The 26,961-nt window shown below is 44.4% G+C and overlaps 1 protein-coding gene across 2 annotated transcripts in view; it reads left to right on the top strand.

The window, feature by feature from the left end:
• vib (phosphatidylinositol transfer protein vib) overlaps positions 1 to 13,175 on the top strand; it is a 79,983-nt gene extending 66,808 nt beyond the window's left edge. For both annotated transcript variants that reach the window (XM_050183860.3, XM_050183852.3), the window contains 2 exons: positions 1,681 to 1,803; positions 7,677 to 13,175. In XM_050183860.3, coding sequence (XP_050039817.1) covers positions 1,681 to 1,803; positions 7,677 to 7,721 — 168 coding nt within the window. In that variant the 3' untranslated portion in view covers positions 7,722 to 13,175. The remainder of the gene's footprint in view (positions 1 to 1,680; positions 1,804 to 7,676) is intronic.
• The last annotated feature ends 13,786 nt before the right edge of the window (positions 13,176 to 26,961 follow it).

Below are 26,961 nucleotides of genomic sequence, written 5' to 3'. Positions count from 1 at the left end.
CGCTGGTTCTTGGCAACGTTGGTGTTGTGGAACCACGTGTGGGCTTGGGTCACGGCTTTTTGGTGGCGTCCGGTACATGTACGCAAAGCACCTCCGCCAGATGTCACGTGGTGATGACGTTGAAGAACACAGTAGCAATACTGACACGTGTACTTATCTTTATCGGGTGACCACGTTTCGCCGCCTAACAAATGTAATCGCACAGCGCGGGACGCGCCTGCATGTATCCGAAGTTTCTGGAAAGTTATCGATCCTTCTACCCGGCTGTCTGTTGTCGCCGAACCTTATGTTATCTGATTTCATCGCGTGACGCGAATGGTGTAGAACTTTGTGGAAGGCACGCGGGTCCGAACGATTAGTCTGGAACATTCGACGACTGCTGTATAAAAGCCGACGCGCTTGACCCGCTGATCAGATTTTCGACGATCGCCGACTGTGTTCGCCGCTCTCGTTGTGCTTTAAGTGTAGCCTGTTTTGTGGGCACAGGTTCGCCCAATAAAAGCTAGTTTCGCCTTTCACAGTATTGCTACTGTATTCTTTGACGTCACGACCACGTGACAATACTGTGAAAGACAAAACTAACTTTTATTGGTCGAACCTGTGCCCACAAAAACAGGCTACACTTATAGCGAAACGATAGCGGCGAATACAGTCGGCGATCGTCGAAAATCTGATCAGCGGGTCAAGTGCGTCGGCTTTTATGCAGCAGTCGTCGAATGTTCCAGACTAATCACTGGGACCTGCGTGTCTTCCACAAAGTTCTACACTATTCGCGTCACGCGATGAAATAAGATAACACAAGGTTTGGCGACAACAGACAACGGATAGAAGTATCGATAACATTCCAGAAACTTCTGATACATGCAGGCGCGCCCCGCGCCGTGCGACAGCATTTGTCAGGCGGTGAACGTGTCGCCCGATAAAGACAAACAAGTACATGTGTCAATAGTCACAAAACTAGCCAACCTTGGTCACAGGTGAAAAAAAAGCAGACAGGAAAGTAGCCAGGCTGTATCAAAGTGGTTGCCATAGGAAGCTAGATTCATGTGGCCTGTCATGCCTGGCCTGTCATGAAGTGGCCCTGCTACCCGCTGTGTTTTCCCAATATTTCATTTGACAGATTATAATTCTTCGTCATTGTGGGCAAGTGATTGATTTGCGATGGGTTAATGCAGCTATTGTTGGTGGAACTTTGCGGCTGATAGCTACATTTAAAGTGAGATTTCTGGTTTAATCTCTGTGTGCGTGCTGGTGCGATGGGGCAGAAAGTAGCTGTGTGACCAAGAGATAAGCATTGGTCGAACAAGGGATGTCTCTGGGACAACATTTCAGCAAGGAGACTAGTCAAAGCGACCTTGTTGAAATGTTGGCTTCAGCCACATCCCTTGCTTGACCACTGCTGATCACTTGAAGCACCCGTCTCCCTGCACACTCCCATCATTAGTCTTGTGTGAGAGCAAGGCATCTCGTGTTCCTGTGGAATTTCGCATCCCCTGACCGCCGTAAACACCGGTGTCAAAGAAACTGGAAAGTATGTCCATGTATGGCTGTACAAACCTGCATTGATCTGATCTAATGAGACCCACCTTATTTTTCTTGTGTTTTCAGTTAATTTTATCTACCCGATCTTGTTGTCTGGGAAAGGAGCTACAGCAATGGCTTTGTGTGCTTCTGTTGCAGACGGAGCGAAGGATCTTCCTCAACTTCCACCGGCAGGTCTTCTGCTGGATTGACAGGTGGCATGGTATGACCATGGCTGACATCCGCAAGCTGGAAGAGCAGACCAAAAAGGAATTGGATGAAGTAGGCCACCACCTTTTTTGTACCACTCCAGAGTTGGTTCTGCACTTTACTGGCTCTGGTGCACAATGAGAATGTTTGACATTCGACATGTCCTTCAGCTTCAACTTACTTCTCATGTGCAGTAAACAATGTACTTTCATGAACAGCCGCCCACAATATTCGTAGCAGTCCTTGAAGCAATTGAAATGTTTCAAGTGAGAAGAACCTGAAATCAAGAGACTTGCTTTTTCATTAGTAACAGTCAGAGAAGTCAACAGTCAAGGAAAGCGTTGGAAAAATTAACTGTTTTACTGAAATGTAAAAGTACAGTAGGCCTCCATTAAGACAAATCTGGCTAAACTTTTTCAGATAAGAGGAGCAATGTATGAACATCTGGTTGGCTTCTCATAGACCCAATGCAGCAAAAGTTCATCATGAACTGCAAATTCGGTTAAGTGGGGGAGGCACGGGTTTTAAAGCTATCTTAGTCGATTATTTCACCAAATATGATAAAAGTTGGCATGTTTTTGTAGTTTCTTCAGATTCTAAAAATTCAATTATTTTTGTGGGCTCATTATTTCATGAAATAATAAAGAACTTTTGTTTTTAGAAAAGTGGACAAATAACCACTGCAAAAAAAAAAAGACAATTGACACATAGATGAGTACCGGAAAGCATAAGACACGCGATGATGGAAGCATGCTTATGACTTGTTCAGTATTTCTTCAATTTCAGTTCAGTTCAGTTTTATAGCACACTAACTCAAGCGTTTTGAACTTGGTCATGCGGTGATTGCAAAAAAGACAAATTTTAAAAACTTCGAAACAAATAAAAAGATCTGCTCTCTATATTATGTGGTCAAAACATCTAGTGTCATTCTGCAAAAGCAATTATTCTTGTATCTATAATAGCTACTGATCTACTAAGTAAAAGGCTTGCTGGGTGTTCGAAATTACTGTTTTGAGAAAATGGAAACAAACAAATCTTCTGCCCGATTGTTTTAAAATTATTATGACTAAAATATTGTCACGTAGTGACAGTAAAGAACACATTAGCAATACTGTGAATAACGAAACTAAAGTTTTTTGGGTTGAACCTGTGCACTCAAAGCACAACGCTAGCGGCGAACACAGTCGGCGATCGTTAAAATCTTATCTGCGGGGCAAGTGCGCGGCAGCTTTTATACACGAGTCATCGAAGGTTCCACAGTAATCACTGGTGCCCTCGTGTCCTCCAGAAAGTTCTACGCAATTCACGTTGCACATGCAAGCAATAGGATTACATAAGGTTCTGTGACAACAAACAGCAGATAGAACCATCGATGACATTCGAGAAACTTCCGATACATGCAGACGCATCCTGTGCTGAGCGATAACATTTCCTAGGCAGTGAAACGCAGTCGCCCAGTAAAGATAAACACGTCATTATTGACATACGAGATAAGGAACTTGGCTGATAGACTAATAGCTGCAAATTCTGAAAGCGCCACCAGCATTTCCCGGTAAACTTTACAGTTACATGTGCTGCAGTTGCCGGGAAATCGAAGAAGCAGTCGGGGATCCTTGAGCGTGTTCCACTCTTAGAGGCAAAGTCCAAATATTCAGCTTCAGCCAAACTTGTGCACCTGCCACTGAGCCCTGATGCTCGGCTAAGCAGGAGGCTTGCATTGGTAGACTTAGAGGAGGGAACTCTACTGGCTACACAAAAAGCAAGTAGTGTTTCTGTGGCTACAAACAACTATGCCAGCACCAACAATTTTAAAAGAATTTTTGAGCAAGCTAGGTGAAAAGTTAGCATTTGTGACAGCTTATAGGTTTGCTTTCAAAGTTTGCAAGCAACAGTTATCCAATAGCTTATACAATAATAAACGTGGTGTCTATAATTTCAGAGCCATGATAATGTAACAATCACATGCCATTTACAGTGCAGTCCAGTCATAACGATATCGAGAAAGACGAGAAATATGATCGTTATAATCGATGATTGCTATATCTGGACTGCAGTTATTTAAAAAAAAAAAGGAACATACCTTTGCAGCTCCGAACTCGAATTCGCTACTTGCTCTAAAGAATAGATGATGTAGAAAGTAGGCTGTGAAAAACAAACTTTATTTCTAGCGCCAATGACCGTGTCAAGGATTAGGCGCGCCGAAATAGTCCGAAATCTGCACTTGCTTTTGCGGCAGCTTCAGCTTTACAACCGCGGTGTGCATGGATTCCAGCTGCTGCGCGAACAGTGGCGGCAGTCCTTTAGTATGCATAAAGTCAATTAAGGAGTCGATCGATGACTGTGCACTTTGCGTGGACATCGAGGTCGGGGTCAAGGAGCCACTGTCAATCTCGTCACTGTTGCTGCTGCCGTCACCATCGTCGCACAACTTTGCCGTCTGTTGAGACAGCACATCTTCGGCGATCGCCTCGTCAGTGACCTCATCGCAGAAAGAGGCAGCACTGTCTGCAGTCAAAAACTCCTCCATCGACGCACCACCTGTGTCACCAGTAGGAACGAGCTCCCAGAGCTCTGTTATGTCAGCGGCTTCCACCGTGTTGGTCTCAGTGGGTTGGGGAAATTCGGCCTGACGCACAAAGCCCGCCTTTTTGAAGCAGTTGTATATATGGTTGACTGCTTTACTTCATACCATGCACCATAAACGAAGCGCACGGCTTTCAAAAGGCTGATTTTCAGGTCAGGGGGCCCGTCTGCATGACCCGACATGCCAGGAGCTGCGCGGTCAATGGCTAAAATTAGCCACTCCAGCATGCGCCGCCGATACAGAACTTTAAAGTTGGCGATCACGCCGGCGTCCAACGGCTGCAGGCCTGCCGTAGTATTCAGAGGCAGAAACGTCAATTCGACAGATGTTAGCTTCGGGTTAACACTGTGTGTGCTACAGTTGTCAAGTAGCAACACTACTTTTCTTCCTTGGCCTTCAATTATACTGTCGAACTCGAGCAGCCATTCTTCAAACAGGTAGCGGGTCATCCACGCCTTCTTATTGCTGTGATAGCGGACCGGGATGTGCTGATTCTTAAAGCACGTTGGCTTCTTTGATCGCCCGATCATGAAAGGCTTGAGACGATGGCTCCCGTCCATGCTAACACACAGCAACACGGTCACCCTAAGTTTCGAGTGCATCCCGCTGGGGCATCGATCTCCTTTAAGAGCGTGAGTCTTCAACGGCAGCATTTGAAAAAACAGAGCAGTTTCGTCGCAATTATATATGTCCTCTCTGCGTAGCGCTCCAGCACGCCGGGCAGCTTTGTCTGCAGCCACTGCTGCTTTGCCTGCGTGTCCAAAGACTCCGCTTCCCCTACCACGTTTTTGTAAACGATTCCGTGCGGCTCTTTAAAGCGCTGAATCCAGCCTCCCCCCAGGCTCAAAGTTTGGGCGTCCCAGAAGAAAAGCGAAGTTTTTCGCTTTGGTGGCAAGTATTGGCCCACTAATAGGCAGATCATGCGCGCGGGTTGTGATACACCACTGGTAAAGCGCCTCTTCAACATCGGCGTACAAAGGGTCTCTATAACCCTTTTCCGCTGATCGGCCTGGCCGCTGATAGCTCCTGCCTTCACAATCGCAGTGCTCCCGGTTTTCAAGATGGTTGATGTCATCGACTGGGCGAGCTCATACTTCTTCACGAGGGCGCTCACCTTGAAGCTGCGTTGAGAGTCCTGCAAAATATCCATCTTCGTGTCAAGCGACACAGCTTTGCGCTTTGTTGGTGCCATCTTCGAACTAGATTGTACTGTTGGTTGCACGCTGCTTCAGTGGCGCCACCGTGCCGCTTTGCTTGTCGTTTTTTTTTTTTTCTTTCTCTCTCTTTCGGAGTGACTGTGGCCGACGCGCATGAAGCAGCTAGCACCATCTTGTGGTGCGCTGCGCCTACTCAGGTACTCTCCGGTGCGCAGGCGGGGCGGAACGCGCTGTGCGGTAATGGCGGCAGATACGAACTTACGGAGGTAGACATCGCCTTGTCTCGACATCGTTCGTTTCAGGGAACTAAGCAACGCAAATGTTACAATTATTTGGCAAGGAAAACGCCGTCCAGACCACAAAATTTTGATTGTTATATCCGATATGCAGTGAATAACCTATCGTTATAAATGTCTTTTTTCCCCATAGACCTAATGCATAAAATGACACTCTTATGTCGACCCATCGTTATAACCAATATATCGTTCTATCTGGTATCGTTATAAGTGGACTGCACTGTACATTCCTTTTCGCGCTTAGTCAGTGGTCAGAACGACATTATGACTGGTGCACATTAAATAAAGTTGCACAGTATAATTGAAGTTTCATTTTCTTTTACCTGATCGTGAAAACCTGTTACATGTTAGAATTACATGTTATATACAGTCGAACCTGACTATATCGAACCCGTTTACATCGAATTATTCTATATATCGAACAATTTCTGGTCACGGTATAGTTACAATGAGTATATATAGCAAAAATTACGCTTACATCGAACAAATATTGCAGTGACTCCCGATATATCGAACGTCAAGCGGCGGAAAAGTGCCCCCAGAAGTTGGCTTTCCCTCGTGGTAGCGGGGAAACCCGGCGGCGCGGCTCCATCCAGCCGCTCTCCCTACCGTGACCGCGCTGCCTCGGGCTGTTCGGGCGAGCCGTCGACACTCCCCCTGTTGCGCATAGTGGAGTCTATTAGGCCACATCCTCCCTCTTTCTCTATATTTCACTTTCCACCCCCTCTCCCCTGACGACGCTTCGCCGTGCTCCCTCACGGGTTGCAGAATCTAGCGACACTCCCCAGCAAAAAATTATCCTGGCCCGCCTACAGCGCTTGCTCAGACAGCCAATCAGAGGCTCTTGTGCTCTCTTCGTGCAAGATGGCAAAAGTGCGAGTTGTCTGGCTGCTTCTCTGGTTTATCGTGTTTGCGCCTTGTGGGCCTTCTCCCGCAGTGTTGCCGTGATGAAGCGGCAGAATTCGCCTTTCGTAGTGAAGCTCGAAATCATAAATTGCGTCGAACGCGATGAGAAGTTGGTTGTCCCCGCAGCGTGCAAGATTCCGAGGAGCACTCTCGGCACGATTAGGGTTAAAGCGGCCAGACTCTCAACCCGGTGCCCATGGCGCCCGACGCGTACGCACGGCCGTGTACGAGGGGTTCTTCATACGTGCCGGTTTCCGCGTGCTCGGTGAGGACTGTAAATTCTGATGAATGCGACGAAGCCGTTGCCGGTGTTGCCGAAGTTTGGAGCGAGCTGTCAAAATTTCCGGGACATTCGAATCAACGGTGGACGAGTTTGTGAGTGCAGATGATGGCGTCGCGACCACGGTAGAGCCCGGAAACGAAGACTACATCGCCGACATCGTACCGAGCACAAATGAAAGTAGGCACATTGAGGAAAGCAACTACGGTCCTTTGCCCACATCCTCCGAAGTGATTGGTGCACTCGCATTAGTCCGGCGCTTCTGCGCGAATGCGGAAGGTTGCGGCCTCAGCTGCGCCGACTCCTTAGACAACGTGGGGAAGTGCGTGCATCGCAGGCAGCGAAATTGCCCAAGCAGAAGAAAATGCAGGACTAATTTATGCCAAACTAAGCTAGTTTCGTTAATAAAGTGATTTTATAAATGGTATGTGCTTTTATGACATCCAATTATTTAGCAGGCTTATATTGAATTATGCTCTATATCGAACTGATTGGTGTTTTTTTGCGAGTTCGATATAGCCGGGTTTGACTGTATTAGAATTAAGGGCATGGTATGGTTGACAAAAAAAATAAAGAGCGCCATTACGACTGTTGCAGATTAAATTCAAATGAAGTTGAACAGTATAATTGAAGTAACTGAGCGGTCATGTTTTGGTTGCACGTGCTTGGTTGAATGCTCCGAGTGAATGGACAGCAGTTGTGATCCGTGCTGTCTCTTGCAGCAACGCAAGAAGGGCGCAGTTCGAGGCACCAAGGGTGAAGAGTGAAAAGCTGCCTGCTGCTGCTGGTTCATCTTTTTGAGTCACTGTTGTTGTTGTTGTTTGCGCGTTGAGGACCTCTAGCTAAGAGAGAGAGAAAAAATTTTGGGTGCCCGCCGTGGCTCGCAAGGACGCCCCGGGCCCCCTCGGCCAGACACATTCCTTTGCCACCATCGAGGCGGTGGGCGGGGGCCTGCTGTCGTCTCCTGCTCCAATAAAAAGAAAAAAAAAAACCAAGAGAGACGAACTGCGCTCCTCCTGTCCTGTGTGTGCAGCTTCTCCCATCTAGTCCCTCTAGCAGCAGTGCCTGCCGGTCGCATCAGACGGCAACACCTTTGCCAGGACCAGCAGCGTTGCCCCAGCGCACGTGGCAGCGCTTCGAGCATCCAGCCTGTCTGGTGGGCAGCCTGTACAAAGTGCTCTCGTTTAGCAGTGCTCTATTCTGTCTGCGAGGTTCCCTATATCCTTAGGCAGAGAGTTTCTTACAACCACCAACAGAGAGAAAAGTGGTGCTTCTGCACCGTTTGATGCGTGGGAATGCCAGGTAGTTCGGGCTGGTATGTTCCTAGGAGAGCCTGGACATCTTGAAGGCAGGTCTTTCATCTGCCACAGTGCTTTAGTCTGTGCTGGAAGATGTAAAATGCTCTTTGTTATATGATTAGGATTTTGTTATTAAATCGCACTTCCCTTTGTGTGTATAGTTTTAATGGAATGCGAGCAATATCACTGGTGGGGTACAAAATTTGAGGCAATGATGAGGAAGGAATGTGCTTATTGTGCACCACACCACTGTCACTTGCTCATTTCAGTTTAGTTCACTTGTTATAAGTGACCACCATAACATATGGGAGAGCAAAGGCTGTACAGGAAAGCTTTCTTCGTGGCATTAATTTGGGCCAAGCTACTTTCATGGCAAGCTGCAAGCTTTATTTCCCTGCATTTCCATGATATTGCATTACCCTCTAAGGAGCTCGCATAAATGATAGCACCACATTTGTCTCCATATAGCGTTGTAAGAAACAGCACGATGCACGATTGCCTACAACCCACGTTGTGTACTCTTCACAGCTAGGCAAAACAAGCTTTTTAGTGCAGAGCAGTGCATATTATACACACAAGAAAACCAAGCCCCTGAAACGCAGAGAAATAGATGCTACAGGCACAGATGCACTGTGGGTTGTCCTGCTCTGCATAGGTCAGGAGTATATTGGCTTCTGTGTGTATGCAAATGCAAGACTTCTCTAGCAACGTGTGCTGTTTTTTTTGTTTTTTATTGATGCCTACCCGTTGATATTCTGCTAATCAGTTGCTTTCATTCCAGTGCTATCAGTGACACTGCTTCACTAGTGCCCACTTCTTGACGTGCTTAAAATATTTAAAAAGAACTATCACAGGCCTTAAGGCATTAATTAACATGGACAAATAATGTGCAAATACTCCCTGAAATAAAAACTCGGGAATACGATTTTGTTTTGCTACTTATTTAATCACTGTAGTCTGTGCATACTGCAAACGTGGTGCGCAAGCTGAAACCTTGCTGACATCACAGGAGGTGAGGAAAGTGGAAATGAAAAAAAAATTGTGTTAACCCTAACTTGCTGTTTCCGTTGACCATGATACTACAGTTGGCACCAAAAGTTTGCCGATCCTGGAATGTGAGAATAATTCTCCAATCAGTCTGTGACCATAGCCACTAAAATTGCACAACTCTGTTGTCTGCATATACTATAGTACAGACTAAAAACTAGAATATCAAGCTGCACATCAGTCTGTTGAAGTATCCAACTTTTTTTTAAAGATTTTGTGGTCCGTAACCTTTTGGTACTGGCTGTAAATCACCTGCATTTCCGGAACTAGTTTGCAAGATGCCGCACTGCATTGTTTGCTTCACTGATAGAATTGGCATGTGTAGTTTCTGTATTGCCAGAAGTTCCCAGCAAGTATTAAGTTTCATAGGCATTGTTCATGGTTCTCCCTGTACTTCCATGAAACGTGGCACAGCACAACACTGCATGCCTTGGTGCATGGCAACCCTACTGCCTTGGTTCTTGTGAAGGAGTGTATAATTTTGTGTTGTTCAGCAGAAAGAAACAATGTGGACAAGACACGTTCTGTCCTGCTCGCATCCCTGTCGTTCTGCGCTTATTCCGCTCAACACATGATGCACAGACAGTCAAAACAGTGTGTCATTGTTTCATGCTGACACAGGAAAAAAAAACTGTGGCACTGCCTGCATGGAATTCCAAGCGCTGCGGTTCATCCAGCGTGTGAACCAAGGGCAGCGTGCATGTCTTCAGCCTTGCCTTTGAGCGGTCTTCTCGTTTCCTAATTTAATGTAATCTGTCGCAGATTTCTTGTGTGGCAATGATTAGCTCCATTAGTCTCCCGTTGTACCGCTTTCGGAACATTGTAAACGGTTTAAGGCATTGAAAATAATCGCCTACATGGCAAGTGCTACTGTCCAGGTTATCCAGGTGTGTCTATAGGCAAACTGAAATTGTCGACTTATTTGCATGCTGAAAATTGCATTATAAAATATATTGGTTGTGAATGTAGAACGCTTAACTACTCTCGAGAAGTGTGTGGGTAATGCGCAGCACAAGTGCCAGGAACAATACTTTGTCAGTAAAGGCGGCATCGAACCTTGCGAAATTCCATGCACTGCCCATCACTGTCAGTGGTTGAAGTGCCAGGCTGCCTTCTGGTGATCTTTGTATCAAACTTTGTAGTGACTTTAGAGGAGGGACATTCAATTGTGTTGAGAAGCCACCTTTTGTGTATTTGGGACTGTCGTGCAGAAGCAATCACATGAGGAGGGGACCCTTAATATCTCCTTTATTACTTTGTTGATATTCCCAACTGGTGGGCATGTTTAGAAAACATTGCAGAATATCTGTAGAGATAATGATAAAGACGACAGTTTTATATGTCACAGTGGGTCAGGATTTGTACTGGGAAAGAATTTGGGTGAAGTTTCCGAGGTATGCGTGTGTGGCAGTTCTACTTTAATATGTGCATGCTACAAGAGTAAGCTTTGCCCTCATTAAAGGCTTTGTCTTTAGGCCTGCATCTTGCCACCACTTTTACTTGCTGCAGGTTGATCACAGCTGTTAGACCTCACATTGCCATTTAATACTGCTACAGGAGTGATAAGCCTTTGAATATCTTTTGTCAGGCTTAGTTGAGTACCAAAGTGTCGTGTGAGTCGTACAGACATAAATCGGTGTACATGCTGAAGCTATGTATGCAACTTTCACAATTCTTAAAGGCCAACTGCAATGAAATTTCACTGTTTGCATTTTTTATAGGTGAGTATCATACACTACTGAAGCAATTTTGGCACAGGTGGTCAACAGCCTTTAAATAATACACCTGAGTGGATACAACACAAATCCCAGAGCATCACCTCAGATTCTCGGTTTAGAGGAGGAGCCATGCTGGTTCTCATTATTCTGGATTCTGCACAACTTCCAGGGAGGCGGTAGCTATTTTTTTCTGTTTCAGTATTCAAAAAAGAAATTCCTATTTGTGCAAGCTTCTTGCAATGCATCCACTTGCGCTTAGAATGTAAAATTTTGCATGAAGGCTGCTTTATAGCTACACTACATAAAACTAGGCTTCTTCATGCGGTTCAACATTCAATTGCGGTTGGTTTTTAAGGCTTCAGTGGATACTGTTGTCATGTAGAAAAGTTGCATATCCAGCTACTCGAGCCTTGGATGTTAAATGTGGTCAACCAATTGCAGGACTATGTTTTAATGCCAGGCTTTGGTGCTAGTGTTGTGTAGGGTATTCGAAACCTGCAGATGTCGACTGTATGAAATGTGAATGATGCCGAAGTGCCATTTGGCTTTGCCGTGGCAAGTAATATATGAAAAGAGCACTGCCAAATTCCATGTGATGTAACTGGCAAGTGGTTTTAAAGTGTCATAAGGAGTAACTGCCATTGCTTGGACTGGTAAGACATCGGAGGTCTGCACTTCTCATGCAAGAGTAGAAAGCATGTTGCAGTGTCAAAATGGAACCTGGGGCTATATCTAACTGTTTCGTTATTTGGCATCTGCATAAAAATTGCACAGGCACAAACAATACAATTGTCTCAATTTTTTGTCAAGGTGCCATTGGTGACATTTGAAAAAAGGCCTCATTCATTAGCTTGCTGATACCTTGGCAAGCTGATATCCCTTGATGCCTTCTATTTATTGCCAATATTTGGCCAATATAAAGCCACCCATACAGTGTCCAGAAATGTTTCCTTCAGTGCAGATGCAAGCCGAGAACTCAACTGAAGGTGTGGCTCCCTTTGACCTGTTCCCCACAGAATAGTCTATTTTGATTACTGAACTGCATGTGTGCACATTATTTTTGCCATTGCTGTTCATATTCCATGACATTCAGTCAGTTTGTGCATGTTTGTCACAAGCACTGCAGTTAGTATTTCAAGTAGAGTGATATGCCGTTAGTATCTTAAATGCCTTCTAGTGTGCTGGAGGAACAGATCAAGAAAAAAATCCACAAAAAAAAAAAACAGCCCTTGGTGTCTTATAGCAAAGCTCACTGCCCACCAGACAAGCCAGGCGCTGGAAGAGGATCACGTGCACTGGGGCATGTCCCACGAGTCTGCTGAAGCATGCCAGCAGGCAGAGACTGTGTCCTTGATGTTTCCTTTCTATAGAGGAGTCTGTGTATCTGCTCTATTTTTGTTGGTGTGGGGGGGGGGGGAGGGCTTTCCTCAACATGCAACGAATGACACAGTAAAAGATAGCTATGAACCATGAGAGTTGCTTTTTTTTTATTGCACTGACATTCTCGCACACTTGTGTTAGGTCTAAGATGTTGAACAGAACAAGGCACCTGTACAGGTTCTGTGGTGTAATTCATTACCTAAGGTGTTAACCCTATCTGTGTCACCGACTTACCAGTATGTTTCTATGTTTCTGTCCCTCCATGTCACTGATGTACACGTACGTTCTCCAATCTCTCCAGTCGGATGTCTGCAGTAACGCGAAGTTGGTGAGCTCCAACGTAGCTGTGCCATGCGTTGTATATTTCTAGAAGCATATTTTCTGATCTCTGGGTTTGCTCAGTCCAAGTTTTTGTTAGTGTGCCACGGAAAGTGCCCTTTCGTGGGCATGGTTGCACGCATCTTCAGATGGGAAGGGTGACTCCTGGACTGTGCGTAATGCTACCGCGGCTATGCTCCATTCAAATATTCGCTCCGTAGCGCAAGGCCACAACTCTTGCATGTTTCTGCCGTCTGTGGTACGTTGATAAAAGGTCTTTTTTTTTTACCCTGACACGGAGGTGCTATTGTGGAAGTGTGTGCATCAAAACAAAACTAGGTAGGAGATACAAAATGAAAATTTATATGTGAGAACCGTGCTAAGAGTGTATTGGCATTACCTGTGTAACTTTTTCCCTTCTACATCACGAAAAATAAACCGTTGTGTTCGTTTTGCAGTATCCAAGAAAAAACTGAACACTGAGGGTGTGTCACCTCCGAAAAAGCCTGACACTGAGATTAACCTGATGACTACAGTGGGCAAAACCACTACAACTGAGACGTGTAGTGATGCTGTGCAAGGTCCGTTGCCTTTGCAGCATCCCCATGCCTAAGTGCAATCGCCTGTGGCATATTTGTTGGCACATACGGTGCTTGAACTCTTCATTAGTGCAGCTGTTTTGAAAAAACTGCCCAATTTGGTACTTTGCAGCCAATGGAAGTGGCCAATATTTCTTGTGGCCTTCAGTGTAGAGCGATCTGTTGTAGATCAATGTAGACCAACAGCAGATTGGTGCTGCTAATTGATTGTAACTGTCCCACCCATGAAGTCTATACTGAAACATCAAGAAGAGGAACTGAGGTACCAGTTTTTTGTTGGTCGCAGCAATACGAAGCCAAGAGACAGTGAAGCCGTGAATGTGCAGGGGGGAACTAAACGTGGTTTCAAGAAATGCATAATTAAGGAGGATCGACATTTGGGCGAGTTGGTACTGGTTGAACATCTTGAAGGGGCAGCACAATAAGACGATGACAGAAGGCAGGAACACATAGGACAGCGCTGAACTCTCAACTAACTTTATTCGAAGGCATACACAAACTTATGTACACAACCCATAGCCATGTGCTCTCCCATTGATGGCGTCATTATCAGTGCGCAGGCAAAAGAAAACGCAAAACCCTGTAATCTAATGCTACACTATGCGGCGGCTTAAAAATTCAAATTCACTGTCATGCAAATTTAACGATGGCATGCTTACACAACGCGACCCTTTTTTCCCGATATAGTAGGCCTCAATAATCTCCCTCGTGGTCTGATTTTTATGCGCGGAAAGTATTGTGGCGTTTTTATAGATTGGAGTGCACCCATGCTCAGAGCAATGCTGCGCGACATGCGAATAGGCATTACCCGTTAGCGAGCGCCTATGCTCAGACAATCTAATATTCAGGCAACGACCTGCTTGACCGACATAAACGTGACCGCAGGAAAATGGAAGCTCGTAAACAACTTCCATTCTACAGTGCACATACGGGGAAGTGTGCTTGACAGTACAGCCTTTACCAGCACGAGAGGAGGCAGCCTGGCATCCTTCAGACTGGCATCCTTCATTCAGACTAGACAAGTGCTCCCTTAACCTCGTGTTAATGCATCTCGCAGTCTGCCCTTTGTACACGTGACCACACGTCATAGGAATCTGGTAAACAACGTTCTTCGCGCAATCAACAAATTGGTTCTTGCGTGGATGTTTAACACTACATTCTTTCTTTACATCATCCTTACTTTCGAACTTCTTTTTAACCTTAGAACACACACTACCTATTTTGTTTTTTGCCGAAAATACCACTTTTACTGCATAACTACCAGTCACCTTTTTAAGTCTGTGAAAGGCCGTGCACATACGGAATCACTGAAACCTTGGAAGCTACATCCTTCTGCGTTTGATTCTTTGTGCATTGTCCTTTATCCTTAAGTTCTTTCATTAGTCTAGCGCACAACGCCAGAATCACAGCGAGTGGGTACCCAGCCTTTCTCAACCTTTCAACTTGCTCAAAAAATGCAATCTTTACAGTGTGGTGACATGACTTCAACAACGCTGACCGGAAACACGAAATGACTATCCCATTCTTCACAAGCCTGGAATGGTTTGAGGCATAGTTCATTAGCGGTTTTCCAGCTCGAGGTGAGAATGACCAACACACATGTTCTGGCAGGAATTTTAACTTAACATCAAGAAACTGTAGCTTATTATCTACCGGTACTTCCGAAGTAAATGTTAAGCCCTTGCCCAGAGAATTGAAGGCTTCTACAACCCTATTCCTGAAAGCACCCTTGTCAACATGACAGCCTAAAATCAAGTAGTCATCGACATACCTGTATACCTTACTTACTACACCTTCTAAATCTTTGGCCAGCTCTCTGTCTATGCTTCCCAAAAAAATGCTACTTAGGATGGGAGCTACCTTTGACCTGATGCACACACCCCTTGGCTGTATATACGTTTCACCACAGAATCCTACATTGGTATCCTACAAGTGGTATATGTACTATTGACATGCTCTCTTGACTTGATCGCGCAGATCTGTGGGTATCGTATGCGCTATGGGCGTGCTCTGTTGACTAGATCGCGCAGATCTGTGGGTATTTAAGCAGGTGGTTCTTCAAAAATAAAACCAGTTGTTAGAAAGCGCTCGTCCTTGTGTTGCCCCTATTCGTCTGTTTGTTTGCGCACAAAAAGTCTTAAAATGAATCTGTTCCAACTAGGCCGACTCGCAGTTATGCTGCAGAATAAAGTTAGTTGTGAGTTCAGCGCTGTCCTGTGTGTTCCTGCCTTGTGTCTTCGTCTTATTGCGCTGCCCCTTCAAGATGTAAATGTATAATTGAAAAGGAAAAGGGAAATGAAAGTGCATGAAAAGGCAACATGCTGCCTGTGAGAGTCGTTGCATGAAAAAGGAAAAAAAAGATAGCATTCCAAGGAACATTCAACAAGTTGGATTGTGTTAAAATACTTGTGAAACATGTCAGGATATGCGGGACCAGTTCCAATGAGAGTTGGAGAGTAAAGCGATGAAAGGGGCTAGTTGGTGCTCTTTCATGATTACATTGTGCTGATTTTTACACTGGCAAAAAGATAAAGGACAAGGACGGATGAAGACGAAACGTCTTGGGCTTCGTCCTTCATCTTTTTTTGCCATTGTAAAACTCTGCACAACGTAATCATGGAGTTGCAGAGTTGAGGAGGAAGTCAAAATCTGGTGGAGCAAAATTTTAACTCTGGCAGCAATTTTTCTATTAAGTGTTGTAAAAATAAATAGAAACAGCAAGCTTACAAATTTGAGTGCAATAATATGCATCAAGATATTTAGAACAAAAAACCAATATACCACAGTTGGTACTAAAACACACTGCTATTTTAGGAACAGCATTCTTGCAAAACCTGCACGACCAATCTGTAGTATGACATGCGAGTTCAGCTTGTTTGATTTGAACACAAGCGTGGTCTACAGAATGATTCTCCCTGCTTTGATAGAGTAATTATATTAAAAAATGAGCATGCGAAACATGGTGTCAGAGGGTTGGGTTAAGCAGAGGTCAATGGGGGAGGCCTTTGTCCAGAGGCAGACCTGAAGAGGCCAATGATCCAGCTGTTCGCCTCAAGCATCTTGCCCCTGCTGCATGGGTATTGTCGCAGTCGACCTTTGTTCAATGACGTTCATGACGAATTCTTTGGTACAAGCTTGGTGGCCGCTAGTACTAAATGGCTCCCTGCCATGTCGGAGGAACTCGCCAACCAAGTGCGATTAGGTACTGTGGCAGTAATTCGAGACTTCGTCGCAGGATCAAACTGGTCTGCAGCAGTGATGCTTTTGAGCTCTTCGAAGAATTTGTTCCAGGTCAAGCGTGCCTCTACATTCTATGCTACTCAATGCATATTTGCTGGGAAGACTGTTGAAAAGCAGCTTTGCTTAATAGAAAACCTGGCCGAATGCCTTAGAGGCATTCAAGTTAGGTGTTTCGTAGAATGCTAAGGGTAGCAGTCCTTTCTATGTATTTTATTCAAGGTTGCTCTGATGACGAACCAAGACATACTTCCCTACAGTATATAATGTGAAGTTAAAAAAAAAATGCGGAGGACACAACTGCACCACATACATTTAATGAAATCTCGGGTAAGTTTGAAAAGTACAAGTCAAGTGCCAGCAAAAAAGACTCATTTCCTTGCATCAATGAAACAATTTTCAAGAACAAAGCAACAAAGTAACAGTTTTTGTGGCTCAAAAAAGGCGAGACCGAAGAATGATGCATTGACTAGAACTCGTACAACTAAATGCTTCCAAGTGCTGGCAAAGATTCTTTGCACAGTAGAAGCAAAGCTGTGTGTCGCCCGCTGAGTGTCCCAAAACGTGCAGCAGTGAGTGAACAGTGCTTTGGAAAAGGTATGGATGAGCAGTACAGCCCTTTGCTTATGCTTGTGGGGGCAATAAAAGGTGGGCAACCTTGAAAAGTTCCTACCATATGAGGTTGACGTCGACCATACCAATTGAGGTGAGATAGGCGACTTCCACAAATTCCGTGAGCGAGTCGATCATTTTGAACACAACCACGTGTGCAAGTTTGAGAGTGTTCAAAGATTGGCGAGGTTGAGTATTGAGGCCCATTTTCTGCAGCATCTCGAGGGCACAACTTGGTTGACTTTCTTGCAATACAAATTTTCCACATTTTTGAAACATGCCTACATTTAGGTATAGTTCACCTCTTTCATATGATGCTCCAACAGTGCATTTCACAGCAGGAGTTTTCTACAGAATAGGTGCTTTTATAAAGCATTAAATTTGATTTGCTAGCGAATTTCGGGCATCTGTATCGTGGGCTTAGAATCTTTTACATGGGTTTGTGCATGGGGAAAAACGTATTGCAGTACATTCAACTTTATAATGTAAAGACCCAACCTCAACTTGCAAAATTAGGTTGAGATTATATCGACGTGATACTGGCGGCAACTAAAAGTGGAAGTGCCGTCTCTTGAAAGCGACTCTACCTCACGAGGTGAGTTGAACCTTCCGAGGACACCTCCAGTGGCACAACTGCCTAATTTCTCGCACAAGTGTCTCGAATCTGCCAAGCTTGACTGCGCTAGCTCTCGGGGTGGCTGCTATCTTATCCTATCCTATCCTATCCTATCCTGCAAACAGTTCGAGGACATTAGGTGATGCTAAATTGCAAGCCTGTCCTTCTGCTGTGCACTGAGAGGGTCACAAGTACTCCAAGGTCACTTGCATACATAATGCAGAAAGAAACACTGCAATTTGTATTTAAACTAAGAAAAAGACAACTTGTGCCTGAAAGCGTAACACTAGGACACCACCCTTCAACAGGCTTTGATTTTACAGCACACTATGCAACACAGAGCCTTTACTCTATGCTACATAGTTCTGCACTTTGTTTGCTGACCAGATCCAGCAGTGTTTATTTATAATGTTCCCCATACATCTTTTAAGCAATGAAGTTTGTCAGCTAAAGCAGAAAAAAGTGGAACAGCGAGGAATGCGCAACAACAAGCCTTAAAGGGCCCCTCACCAGGTCTGGTCATTTTGAGCTGACAAGTGCAGAGCATACATTGTGCGATAACGATCATGTCTGTAAAGTATTACATCACTAAGCACCGCAGAAAGACGTGAAATTTCAAACCGAACGCCGTTTTTCGTCCTCGCCGCCGCCGCGCTCCAAGCAGAACGGTGACATAGTCGTGCCCCTGCACCTACGTAGTCGTGTCCGCAGTGTGACGTCGCTCGGGGTGACATGTAACTTCAAGAATTATTCAAGACATCTGTTATCTGTGCGATCTGTTGCTTGAATTGACGAATTGAAGTTTAAAGAAAGAATAAAACATAAACGGAATGTCTGCGTGTTTTTTGTTTTACTTTGCGCCGAAGCAAGAGAGATGTACTTCCACTTCGTCAGCTTGCTCCCACAGTCGTGCGGTCACGTGCGCAGGTACCAAAACTGTGCCATTTTCAACCATGTTCCAGCGCGTGATCACGCTCTGCGATCCGCTTGTTCTGCCTCAGTATTCGTGTAGCACAGAATTATACCGCTAGTCATGGTTCCTTGTGCACAGCGTGCAAAACGAGACAACAACTTGGGCGCGACGCCGTTGGCGAAAGCGCGTAGCATCGAAAAAAGAAAGTGAGGAGCAAAAAAAAAAAAAAAAAAATGAAGGCGGGGCCTGTGACGTATTTGTCACGCGATCCTCAAGGTCCGGTATGGAAGAACACAGGGAAGGAATTTCGCTTGTGTAGGCTAGACGGGGCAAGTGGAGAGAGCATCTTGCTTGGCAATGGAGCCCGCCTGCTGAAATAATGGGATCGCGGCACTGAAAATTTTCTATCTCGGTTATTAATGAGCCAATTTGAAAAATTTTTGCGGCAGAACGCTCCCTAGAGGACACATAACTCCTAGCGTATAACCAAAATTTGCTATGGGGCCTGGTGAGGGGCCCATCAAAACTTACACACGAAAAGGCAAGTTCTGTGCCTTGTGCTTCAATTTGACCAGGAAACCTGCCGCACCTTTACACTGCCCTTGTCCAAGAGGTTATGTGAGTAATTTTCTTCAAAAACTAGTGGAGGTAAAATGTCACTTATTTCTCTTGCATTTTACCGGTTGCATGCAGTCAGATGACTCATGCGCACTGCATTTTGAAACCTACATTTTCCCAAGACGTGACTCTCGCTTAAACAGCGTTCAATCTTAAGAAGGCTTTATGTCTCAGCCATGTCAATTTCTCTTCAACACAGACATTTGTCTAGTCTACAACATTCTTGTCACTTGCTTGTGACATTTGCTTGATCGACAGCAAATCGTATAGTATCTTGTGTTGTTGCAAACTTCAATGCTGTCTCCTCGATGCCGTCTTCACTGTCTATGCCAAATTTGAACAGTACTTCACATGGTGGCTGTATGTGCAGGATTTGGATCTAGCTGTCAGTACAAACATTTGGAATATGCCCTTGGTGAATGTAACACAAGGACAATAAACAAGTAAAGCAGTCGAGATAAGTGTATGAACAAGCATGCAATTAGGAGTGAAACTGTCCTAATTCACTGTAGTCAATATCACTCCAGGTAATTAGTGTGTTTATGCTAACCCAACAGGAGCTAATGAAAATGTGTTAGACTAGGTGCTATTTTGCATGAGACTACACCCGGGACAACAAAATACGAGCATGCAAATGCAATATTTTACTACTATGACAACGCACATCCACGTTAACAAGCAATTCAAATGACAATTTACCCTTGATAGAGGCTCAAGATCCCCGACTTTCAATACCTGCTTGTCGTAACTAGGCAGCATTTTTGTGAGCATGACAACTATATTTCGGGCCACCATTAAGCCAACTAATCTCAACCAGGTAAATGCTACTATAATGATACTGCCTAGATGTACAGCCAAAAATGAGATTCTGAATAGACGGTGCTTGAGTGACAGATTTGACACATTTTCTGTGCTATCACACTGAAATGCAATTTATGGAGTGCACAGCTTTCGGCAATCACAGAGCAGCCTGTGGCTAAGCAACAGGTACAAAGACCAACTCTCATACAAAACTCTCGTAATTCTTCACTACCAGAATTGCAGGGTCAATTTGTGCATTCGCTATCCCACGTGCATACATTTAATGTGCGCAAGCGGTGCTGGTCAAAGCTGTAGCATTTGCATTTACAATGTCTTCTTAAGTGCAACTGTACCATGTTAGCTGATAAGGGTTATTTTCTTCAGCATCTGTGGTGTATGTCACAGTAATCATCACCATCCATTATATGTTGAGTCCCTGTGTTCTCACTGTGCTGTTCTTGACACATTCATCGGCTGTGATCATTGTCATTGGGCCATCTGTTCTAGGTGATGCTTGAAGTTTTCCTTCAAGTGACCTTCACCAATATTTTATACTCCCACGTTGCCTTTGCAAGGTCCCGAGTGAAAGGCCATGCTTTGTGCATTAGGCTACTATAGCCTTTCTGAAAGTGCCTGGCCTGCAGTCTGCATCATTTGCCAGCAAAATTATAGACGCTCCTGGCCACACTTGGCCTGCACATAGCACAACACTGGAAGTCATATCGTCAGAAAATTGGTTTAAATTGTGAAGCTTATTTACTACCTGCATACACAAGGTCATTGAGGTCTAATCACTCTATAGTTTTACGGCCATACTTTGCACAAACAAAGCTGGTTCAATACCTTCGCTTTCCTCGTTCAATTGACGAGTCTGTAGAATGTATTACTGTTGAAGCTTTTGAACAGTCTATTAACACCTTAACAACCTCCTGCTTGGACAGCACTTGCTGCCTACAGTATTTGTAAATAAATAAATAATACACTGAACGAGGTTTGATTTGTTGGAACTTGGCTGATGTCTTCTGCTGGCTCTCGAAGCTAGTGCGGCACCAGAATCAGCATTAAAGACAAAAGGAAGAAAATGGTGCACACCTTACAGGGTGCACATAAGAACCACAAATGTGATCACACAGATGAGCAGCAACAAGTGCACACACAATTTTAGGTAGCCAAGGTGCAATGGGATGCCACCATTTTAGAGTTGTCAAGTGAAAATGCAAATTCAGAGTGGCGACTGAGGCACACCACAGTTGCTAACAAGCTATTCACCATTCTCTCCCACGATGTCCAACCAAGCCCAATTTTAACCTTCACAGCTCTGTAACTGTGCTGCAGAGGCATAGCTGTGGCTACTCTTCTGCAAGCATTTCTGACAGTGGTGACAAATGACACATGTTCGAGAAGTAGCATTGCTGAAACACATTGCAACTGCACTCGGTCACCGATGTAGTTGATTTAGACAACTTTCAAATCTTGCATGTGCATGTAAGACAAAGATGCAACTACCCGTTGGCATGTGTTTAGCAATGTAACTTGAGAAACACAATGTCTGACATTTTTGTCTACGTGAACATACAAAGAATGATAGAAACTTTATAGCAATAGTCTTGCTCAGATACAACTTGTGCAACACTGTCAGCATTCAGCACCTTGGTATTGTTCCGATAACTCACTCTTGACAAAGCAGCCATTAATGCTAATTAGCTGCAGATGGTTGCCAATAGACCACCATATGTTGAAAAAGCAGATGCAGCAGTTGAATGAATTATCATAATTATATAGCTGGAAGTTGGCTGTAGACATGTCACATTACCATGTAGAAGAGTACGCATTTGGGCTGGTTGGTTCATGATTACGAGCAGTTAAACAGCGTTTAACTGGACAAGGAGAGGGACACAGACAACAGCGCTGACTAACAACCAAGCGTCTTTATTCTTTCAGTTGGCATATATACACTCCGCTGCTATCTCAAAGCACAAAATCGCGTCTTATTTCTGAAGCTTTCCACATTCATGTTAGCAACAAAGGATGCTGAAACCTTCTCTCCATTTCTCTCCTTCCGAAGGAGATTGCCTTCCTATCGCATTAATTGGATTTTTCTCCCCTGCGCATGCCAAATTCTGTTGATTCTGTGCTTTGAGATAGCGGCAGAGTATATATATGCTGACTGGAAGAATAAAGACACTTGGTAGTTAATCAGCGCTGTTGTCTGTGTCCCTCTCCTTGTCCAGTTGTTAAGTGCTGTTTTACTGCTCGTAACATTATTATGCTCAGTACAAGCCAACTTTGCAGTGTGTATGGCTGCATTATGTTGCAATGCTTGTAGCTTATTGTTGCATTATCATGATGATGGCCAAACCTACAAGTATGTACATGGCATGGTATTTTTAATCCTTTATTGACGAATGTTGCCTTCAGGAAACATACCAGAAAAATTTTTTTTCGTGCAGAGTCTCAGTTAAAAATAAATAAATTAAATTATGGGGTTTTACGTGCCAGAACCACAATCTGATTATGAGGCACGCCATATTGGGGGACTCCTGATTAATGTTTTATTAATGTGCACGTAAATCAAAGTACACATTTTTTTTTCATTTTATCCCCTTCGAACTGCAGGTGCCATGGCTGGGATTGGATTTCGCTACCTCGTGCTTCACAGCACAACACCAAAGCCACTAAGCAACCACGGCGGGTTTTGCTGAGTTTCAGCATTGAGTACGTTTCTGGCTAAATGAGTTTGGCTGCCACTGAATGACAAGCAACAAGCATCATTTGTTGGCTTGGAGCAGTAAAAAAGGACGAGGTAGAAGAAGTTAGATTCGTCTTCTTTTGAAAGCGTGCTCAGATGAGACTGATTGATGCAAGACCTCTGGCTGCAGCGCCGCTTCACATGTGATGTAAAGCAAATGAAATGTGCACCTCACATATGACGAGAGCTGCCTGCACAAATTTCAAACGACACCATAGGTGGCTTGGGGTGAAGCCCATCTCTAGTTTTCTGTCTCGGGTTTACCTCTGCTGCTGAAAAAGTTTCCGCAAGATATTTTTTCATTTTGCCGAATGTGCTTATTCTCAAGGTGTCTTGCACATTTAGATACAAAACAAACATTTTTTAGGGTATTCATATATGCAGTCATTAAAGGGTTAATAGAAGCCATAAGCACTGCAACCTCTGATTTGATTACTGCAGAATGTGTTTGTTACTATATATAGTTCCTGCCAACTCGTTCCCTCACTTTGCAGACACAACTGAGAAACAGGTCGGGTCTTTCAATATTACCATCCTTTGAATAACTTCCTCCATGCATATTATGGCCAAGAAATGTTATGTATAGCTTTCCTTTTCCCCTTCTCCCAATTTCCACCACATATAATCTTTTTGACCAGTTTTCTGCTTAGCTAGTACTGTGGGATGCACCCTCTCACCTGCCACCAGAACAGGTTTTCAAGCAACAAAAACCACACAAGCTACAACATTAGTATACTGTCCTCCTCAAAGGAGCACAGAAACAAAATTATTAACCCACTCTTCTTTAGGCTCTAAGAGGCAGGCGTTGACCCACTGGTCACAGTGTGAAGCCTCAGCTATTCGGGCACGTGGCAAACAATTATACTTGTGATTCTTAAATGTGCAACAAAAGGAACTAGGAGTTGGTGACTGTTCATTCTTTCTTCTTGCACTATGTGGTACGAAAAGACAGGGACAGAAACAATGGAGAGATGAACTGTGCGCAAACATGAACTGGTTTGTTATTATCAGATTATGTGTATATTGTATGCAGGAAAGAGACGATGATTCTTTTAAAAGTAAGACGTGTTTACTTAATGCTTTTGGCTGGTGGACCAACCTTTGTCAAAGTACAGTACAGTATAGTCGCAGTACAGTACAGTAGTCTCAGTGCAGTACTGTACTCTGATGAAGGGGTGCCCAGTTGTTCTCAAGATACATCAAACCGGAAGGGACAGTTGTGACAGTGATTGACTTTTCCTCAGTGCTTTGGCAGATTTACAGCTGCCTTATTGGCCATGATACAGGGCAAAAGGAAGGCGGAGTCATATGTATGTAGGGCAAGGAGGCCAGCGAAAAAAAGAAAGAAAGGAGGAGGGAGACATAAGTTGAAGAACGGAAGGGGGGGCGGAGAATAGCGGCAGCGTGTTATTTTCCACAAGTTGCCGCTCTTTCCTTCCAGGCCCCTTTTCTATTGTGCCCACCGCTGCCTTATTCAACTTGCCCTCTCTCCCGCTACAACGGTGGCATGCGCACTGGTGCTGCACAGCGACAGTTTTCTCCCTCCTTGCCACGTGTCAAACGGGAACCTAGCTGCTGCTATTCTTCGCCTTCCTTCCACTCTCTCTCTCTCTCTCTCTCTCTCTCTCTCTATATATATATATATATATATATATATATATATATATATATAGAGAGAGAGAGAGAGAGAGAGAGAAATAGAACTTGAGCGATGATACAAGGTAAACAGAACAAGTATTTAATTTCAACAGTTTTGACTGATGGACCAATCTTCATCAGGGTATACAAGAACATGGCAGTTCTAATAGTGCAGAACTGCCCCCCCGCACCCCCCCCCCCCCCCCCCCACACACAGTAGGACCTCATTGATACGTTCCCGTTACGTACGTTTTCCTAGCGCCAACGTTCACAATCGAGAACACAAAAAGTAACCCAACATAATTACGCTCATTTTTCTACCAGGTCACACGTTCCTGGAAAACGCGCTTTTCCGGCACCAGCGTTCAGTACGTCGCCAAACTGCGATCGCACGATACGTATTCCGGTCGCTAGGCCCCACGCAAATAAGAACATGCGCGAGGCGCGCGCGATCGAGAACTGTACACGGCTGCCCGCCGCGGCAGCTTCACCGCAGTACTCGCCCGCCCATCGCACGTGAAAACGCCGGTGCGCACTCACTTTCTCGTTTCGGTGCCAGCAAACCTCGCACGCCACATTCATCGCCACCTAACCTACAGCGATAAGTATCTTCGCCGAGCTGTTTTACAGCGCGTGGTGCGTAGCCAGAGCCACCGTACTGCAAGCTAGGCGCGATAATCCAAACACACAGCCATTCTCAGGCGACGCGATGTGGGCATCACATTTCGTTTCGGCCGGCGTCGCTCACCAGCTCGGTTTACAGCCACCGTTTGAAAACACCATGCACGAACAACAAAATGCGTCCACCAGCTCGACGCGCGTCGGCGTCTCGTGCCGTAACGATCCGCGCTACGTTTCGCATTACGGAGATGTCAACAAGAGTTGAGTCTGTTGAATGTTTTAGTTACTTCGGACCGTACGTTTTCCCGGTAAGTACGTTTTTCTCGCCGTTTTTTCCAAAACGCATGAATCAGGTGATGCTGCATATATAAGGTAAGGAGCAGGTTAAAATATAAGTGAAAAAGAAAGAAAAGACACACCAAGAAACAACGAGAAGTGAACACATGACAATCGCTGCTGCTCACACACAAGAAAGACATAGCGCAAGAAGAAAGTATGATCTTTAATATAATCAGTTCATAAAGTGCACGAATTCCAGCATGGCTTTGTGGGTTGAACCAACATCATGATGGTCACAGCTTGCAATCGAGTGGTAGCACAAACCACAGATGGGCGTGTTGTCCTAATGTAGAGACCCCCTGACTACGCCACAAATAGACTAGAAATAGAAATAAATAGACTACACCACAGAGTGTTCTACTTAGACAGAACTCCTGTGCTCATGCAGATTACTCAAAATCATGGCAATGACAGGTTAAAACATATGAATTTGTTGTGATCTTTCAGTTTGTGGCTTGATACATTCTTGTCACATTATTTATTACGCCTTATTTTCTTAAATTTTAAAGCAATATTTTTCCAAGAGCATGAAGACCAAAAGCCTCTGTACACATAACTGTTGCAAATTGTTACATTCATAACGCAATATTAAAAAAAAATGACCCATCTACAAAGTCGCATGGTTGTTTGAAGCAAAAAGGATTAAGTTTAGTCAAATCCACACACTACCCGTAATTCCAAGTACAGCATTGCAAGCATGGCTGAACTGCCATGCTTGCACCTTCGGTAGACATTAGTATCAGATTTTCTTGTAGCAATCTTTGTAGGAAACTTTATGGATTTTGCTTGTGAAAAACTGAACAGATATCAGTTTTACAAAAAGTGAATACGGCCAACACATTTTGTGTCGTTACTCCTTTAAGAGGATGTTGACTCATGTACCACAGAATATTAAGAGTAAATAATAATGTCACTAAATGTGAGTATGAAACATTACAAACTACACTGGTTGCAAGAGCGTAACAGGTGTCAAACGAAAAACTGAAGCAGACACGTATAAAAACGCGTGAGAAATGCCATGACCAGAAGGCATAGCTTTTCTGCAGTACACGAGCCCTTAAAAAAGGTAAAGTTACGCACTAGAAGCATACGGCCACAAGCTGTATCCACTTGACTATAACTTAGACCTCAGCTCTGCTGTTCTACAAGAGTGATGTTTATTGTTTTCTGCCCTGCCTGCAGTAGCTGATGCAAAATCATAGTAAAGCATATGAATAAGCGACGACCACATAATAGGCACGCTTGCAGTTCACTTCTGCACAAAACTTTAAAAGAAGCTGACAAGCAGTTTTGGCTGCAGTTCCACACATTTTCTTTCTTTTAAGGCTAGCGATGACAACAAGAAAAGCTCTGTGAAATCTAAGCACCGCCTATGGCCCATCAGCAGTCCAACACTTTAAAACGAAGATTGTTTTGCCCACTGCATATATATATATATATGAATGCCTAAAGAGCTGATGTTAACAGTCTGCCAATCCGCCACAAAATCTGTGCAGAGAAGTT

Source organism: Dermacentor andersoni, chromosome 3, assembly GCF_023375885.2.
Source record: "Dermacentor andersoni chromosome 3, qqDerAnde1_hic_scaffold, whole genome shotgun sequence".
In the NCBI taxonomy this organism is placed as follows: Eukaryota; Metazoa; Arthropoda; class Arachnida; order Ixodida; family Ixodidae; genus Dermacentor; species Dermacentor andersoni.
This window is presented reverse-complemented; position numbering and strand designations above follow the sequence as displayed.